This window comes from Hippopotamus amphibius, chromosome 6, assembly GCF_030028045.1.
Source record: "Hippopotamus amphibius kiboko isolate mHipAmp2 chromosome 6, mHipAmp2.hap2, whole genome shotgun sequence".
NCBI classification, from domain to species: Eukaryota; Metazoa; Chordata; class Mammalia; order Artiodactyla; family Hippopotamidae; genus Hippopotamus; species Hippopotamus amphibius.
The window spans coordinates 38,409,001-38,415,000 of NC_080191.1; the positions used below are offsets into that span (position 1 = coordinate 38,409,001).

A 6,000-nucleotide genomic window follows, 5' to 3' on the forward strand; every position below is an offset into this window, starting at 1 on the left:
TGCCATCAGGTGCTTGCCTGGAAGTTACAGAAATATTGGCTTAAGAAAGAAGTAATGATAAATGAAAAAGTAGAAAAAGAAGACAAAAAAATAGCAAAGTAGGCAAGAAAAAAAAACTGGCAGAAATATCTGTGCAATAAATATGTTTCTCTTCCCTTTTTCATTCTATAACTCTCTTCACTCTCCTACTCTCTTTTAAATTTTTTAAATGAATTTTGTAGTGTCTCTTCTTTTTCTTGTATAAACTGAGCATGAGATAATAGTGAAACAAACTTGAAATAGTTATGAGATTGTTGAGGCTTAAAATAAATAAGAAAATGAGCACGTTGAAAACAACTCATTTCCCATTATTTTTACCTGTATTTTTTTTCTGTTGTTTCTCAGAAAAGTCGAGGTAGAGAAAGTTTCTTTGCAGTTCTGTTCCTCATTTTCTCACTTTTTTTTACATGTATAGATACTAGTATGACTTGCATCTTTACACAGTTTTAAAATGTGCTATCTAGTTAACAGCAGTAATTATTAAGGAATAAAATTTCATTCCAGTTTGTGAAGAAACCCATGAATTTTTCATAAGTGGGAGGACTGGACTAGATTTCAAAAACTATTGACTTGATTTGAAAATTAAGCAAATGTAGGTTATTTAAAGGGTAAGTTGAGTCAACTGTGAAGGGATTTTTGGTGCAATTAAGCTAATCTTTAAAAATTTTACTCATTTATATCTATATAAGACTCTTCATGCATAATTTAGACTGCAAAGTTGTAATTGCCACTCTAAATCTAAACTTATATCTATTGTCTGTCAAAAAAGGAGAGGATATTTATGGTGGTTTAAGATATATGCACAAAGAATAAAAACTTCAGACATCAAACAATATAATTTACATCATATGTTCAATATTGTTGCAATAATTAAAAGCAATATAACTAGAGAATGTGACTACATTGAGAATAAGTTTAATGTTCCCATTTTATTAGTCAGGCTTAAATCCTCTTACTCTGAGAAAGTGTTTAATAAATCATTTTAGGAGATGAAATTGTTGAATTAGTTTGCATATCTTACAGGTGTCATGAAGAAATAATTTACCTCTTTTACAGTGCCGAAAACCTGATCAGCATTTCACACCCTATTTGACTCCTGATTTGCCAAAACGCCTACACTATGCCAAACATGTCAGAATTGACAAAGTTCATCTTTTGGTGGATCGACAGTGGCAGGCTGTAAGGTTTGTGTGTTTATTAATTTATCTCATAATATTTTTAACAACCATCTTTCATTATAGATTTCCTTGACCTTACCCTGCTATTATGATCACATGAATTTTTCTAAGCATGACGATTTCTTGACCTTTTATATGCTATCTAGCACTTCTGTGTTTGAAATGACTGTTTGCAGGCTGCCAATCTTAGAATCCTAATCTTTACAATGTAGATGAGAGTGAGGAAGAAGGCTGACTGTTCCAGAGATTATCGGTACCAGCACATTCTTTACTCCCACTGTGGTCTCCTTTAAGTGGCAGACAGGATATAAAGATGATATCAGTTGTCTCACAGGCTGATAATGAGTAATTGGTTAGATAGCTTTTTAAGATCTGTGTCATCTTTGTGGTTTTTCTGAAAGGGCATGCTTATGGCGGTAAGGTCAAGCTAACCAATTAGTTGTAACATTTCTTTTTTTCTAATTACAATTGTAATTCATATTGATCATTGAGCATTTGCGAAATATAAGCCCATTTTGAGAAAATATAAATCATTCTGAATCATTCCATCCCCAAATAACCAATTAATTAATTGATTCAACAAAATGTTACTGATGCTTGCTGTGTGTGTACCAAACCCTGTTCTAGGCATTTGGGATGCAGAAATGATTCCTGCCTTCCTCATGAAATAGAGAAGCCTGATAATAAGCCAGTAAGCAAATAAAAACACACTACCCGGTAACTTAACTCACATTCCCTATTTTTGTATTTTATTCCAGTATTTTTTCTATATGCATAAGTGGATATAAATGGAATCAGGTTCATATTATGTTTTCCGGCCTATCTTATTTGTGTGTTACATAATGCCAGGGGGATACAGACGAAAATGGGAACACAGTGGCTGAAACATATGTTTAATAAAGGAAGAGGAGACAAAGGAAGAGAGGAAGTTGGGCTCTAATATAAATATGTGTAGGATGAGGAACTGGAGATTTTGTAGGAGTCTATTCTTTGAGGTGACAGGAAAGCCAAGCAGTGCACCACTAGGCCAGAGAGAGGGCAGTTTAACATGTGGCCACTAGATGGCACTAGCCTTTCTTCTTGAAATTGAAGTTTAATAGCCCTTTGGCTCAGTGGGCTATCCTGTGGGTCAGGACAGCATTCTCTAAAAGAAGATTAAATTACTTGAACAAAATTAAGCTTTATTAACGTTAAATATATAAAATTTTTAGTAGTGTGTGTATGTAATATATCAATGTGAGTTCTCCAAATATTTACTGTTAAGGATATGAGATCAGAGTTAGAAGACCAATGGTACTAAATGAGAAGGTACCCATCAGTCCAACATCATGGACTATGGATTATAGAAGGAGAGTCAAGCTACCAGGATACCTCTGGGTTTCACACATTCATACTCAGTCTCAAATTGTGAGCTTTGTACATTTACTAGCTTGCAGGCAGACATAAAAAGAGCAGTAGCCCCAGAGTTCAAGTCTGGGCTCTGCACCTAGCTTGATATGAGAACTTGGACAGATAAATATCTCAAGACTTCATTTGTCTCATCTGTAACGCAAGACAAACCTGGTTTTACTCTTCTCTTGATATTCACATACAAAGTAAACTAACTTACTTGAGAGGAAATGTTGACCACAGCCTTAACCAGAGCAACACGGAAGTTTCATATCTGATTAGATCTTGGGTTTATTTTATCTCCAGCTCTTAACACACAAATCTCAGGCTGTCTACTTTCTAAGTTAAAATGTGTCGTCTTTAGTTACAATGTTCAATATTTGATAACTAGATTAGATTCCCTTTTCAAAATTATAGCATGTTTCATCATTTACTGTAATCTATTTTCCTCCTTCTCCTTATTTTGCCCTTTATAAAATGTATTAGAATTTACTAATTTGGGGAAACCCAATTATTTGAAACTAGTTGAAGTAATGTGAAAGTTCCCTTTTAGATAACATAATAGCTTTTATTTTATGATTGGAAACTGACAAATCATCAGTTTGTCCAGCTGTATTTCTAAGAAGTGGAGATAGACACAGTCCCCATCCTAAGGATCTTTAGGATCCCAGGGAGGGAGGGTGACAGCAATTATAATCAGGTTAACAGCTGTCGCACTGGGATCAAGTACAAGGCGCAAGGAAACAAGAAGAGTGATTTCACAGCCCAGGTGTGGGTACCAGAGAATGTCAGAGAGCGCTTCCTGGTGGGTGTGATTCCTGCTCTGGGTTTTGAAGACTTGGGATGGGTTAGGCTAAATGCTGTCACATAAGCAGAGTCCTTGTGCAGTTGTCTACTCTTGCATTGCACAGAGGCACTCAACCAAGATGATAAGTGGGAGTGGAATCTAGCCCTTGCTCAGCTCACCAAGCCTTGACAGGCTGTGTCTACAGGAGAAGAAGGACCCCTTTCCCTTACTGGAAGGCATCCATCGCCTTGCCAAACCTTGAGCCCTGCCAGGCTCTGTCTTCTCAGAGGTGCTTCTTTCTCTGACTGCTCTGCTCAGAGCAGTGGAGTACTTTTTTTTTTTTTTTTTTTAAGCCAGTAGCAGCTCTGGGACAAGGAAGGGTAGAAAGAGAGGGTCAGGTTTCCAGGCAGAGGGACTAGATTCCATGAATTGCAAGTAGTTCCATATTGCTAGAACACCTAGTGAGTGAAGCTGCCTTCTGCGTGAAGGACCTTATCTGTCATGACTAAGAAGTGTGACTTTGTGAAGAGAGTAGGAGACCACTCAGGGGTACAAGGTGGCTGGAGGTGGATATGTTGGGATTTGCATTTCTGAGAACTCACTCCAGCTGCCATATGGAGGAGGATGGTCAAGCGAGTGTCAGGGAAGCCAGTTAGAAAGATGTGTTGTGAGCCATTCTTCAGCATGATGTCAGCCCCAAGGGAAGCTGTGGAGCTGTGCAGGATGGTAAAACTAGTCAGCACACTATTGGGAAAGTATGTATGGTGAACTCACAACTCAGATTTTCCAAGTTAGTACCAGTTCATTATAGTCTACCTCCCATTTGTACTCATTAAAACATATGTTTCCGTTTCCAACAGGGATATATAGTGTTAAATACAATGAGGGGTGTGTGATGTGTACAAGTTACGCGGGAAGATTCTGGAGTTCAGAGTGAGGATAACCAAGTCAGGTCAGATCTAGCCGAGCATGGTGGCAGTAGAAGAGGACAGCGAGGGAAATGTGACAGTGTATGACAGAGAAAGATAGGACTTGGCAGCTCATAGATATCAGGAGAGACACCTTGCTCATCGCCCACGTGTGTCATCACCCGGCTGTGGCAGAGAAACGGGGCCTTGATTTCGACTTTATTAATTAGACATGGAGAAGATAAAAGAGAATTTGTTCCAAAAGATTTTAGATAGTACTTGGAAGTTTAGCTAAATTATGAAAGATAAAATCAACTCATCTTTTCCAAGGGCCAGCTTCCATTTTTCCATATGTAATTTCCAGAGCCAAACGAATGGTTGGAAAGCTCAAATGTGAGCAATTAGAAAAGCAAATTTCTAAAGTTTTCACTTGGAAAGCAAGAGAAAGTAGAGGTTTTTCTAACAATACTTTTATCTTTTGCTTCCAAAAATGGCTTTGGAATTCTAAAGTTTTCTGATGAAGTTGGGTTAGGGGTTGGAAATATAAAAACAAACAAAAACTAGATTTTTCTGAAAACAGAATGATAAATAAAGGATCAATTTTAGAAAATTTTGATTTTCTAAAAATTTAAGCCAATGACTTGGCTCAAAAGGCCTTTTCTTTCTCTCATTAGTGAATACTCTAACTCCCCACACAGAATTTAAAATTCAATTATCCTCAATCGAATAGTTCCAGTAATCTTGGGGAACCAAACAGCTATGCAATAAGGATAAAAATATTTTTTAAAACAAGTTTTACCTTCTACAATTTTATTGGAATTAACCAAGATGACATGAACTGGCACCTTAGAGTAATTGAATTTAAACCCCCCTATAAATAGGTGTACTCTTGCTTTCCCCATTCTAGGTAGTACTTAGTTTGTCCTTTCTTCACTCTATTAGGTAGAGTTGTGTGGCTGCTCAGTTTTGTGATATATTTTTTATTTTGTGATTTACTTTTATTTTTTATTTAAGCTGAGTGAGAATAAGTTATGAATTTTTTAAAAGTTGATATTTTAAGACACTAAAGTCCTGCTCTCAGTTAAGGCTACAATGTAAAAAACAAAAACTCTGTGTGTGTGTGTGTGTGTGTGTGTGTGTGTGTTTGTGTGTACCTGCCCTGGGGTTAAGAGGTGGGAACTGGGGAAGCAAATGAGAGAAATCTTTTAAGGCTAACATTTGGAAATATTAGTCTTTTTCCCTTTAGGGACCTAATTTGAACCACTGTAACATTATTGCTTTAAAAAAATTTAGGTTCATTTATCACTATTTTGTTTTCAAGCATAAAAACTAACTGCATATAAAATTGCTAATACTCCTCAATTCAAAGATTAAAATATGAAAATGTAGGTAAAATACAAATGAATTAAATTTGAAAAGTTTTTCAAGTAATAAAACAACAGTCTATGGCAGAAAATCCCCAAAATTAAAAATAAACTCTAAATTTACAGAATATACTGGCTTTTCCTTCCCAAGTGTTATAATTAACTTGCCCTGAGTGTTCTCTATTCATATTTTCATATTATTTCCCTAGATATCTCTGCCATGAAATAAGAATTGATATTTTTTCCCAGTTCCAAAGACCTATTTTTAAGGCATTGAAATGCTTAAGGTAACATATTAATCAAACTACTCTTAATCACACAGACATGGATGTGTA

The 6,000-nt window shown here is 36.1% G+C and overlaps 1 protein-coding gene across 2 annotated transcripts in view; it reads left to right on the forward strand.

The window, feature by feature from the left end:
- The window catches only part of ENPP3 (ectonucleotide pyrophosphatase/phosphodiesterase 3), a 71,006-nt gene that overhangs the window by 36,795 nt on the left and 28,211 nt on the right, over nt 1–6,000 (forward strand). For both annotated transcript variants that reach the window (XM_057739349.1, XM_057739350.1), the window contains exon 15: nt 1,096–1,223. In XM_057739349.1, coding sequence (XP_057595332.1) covers nt 1,096–1,223 — 128 coding nt within the window. The remainder of the gene's footprint in view (nt 1–1,095; nt 1,224–6,000) is intronic.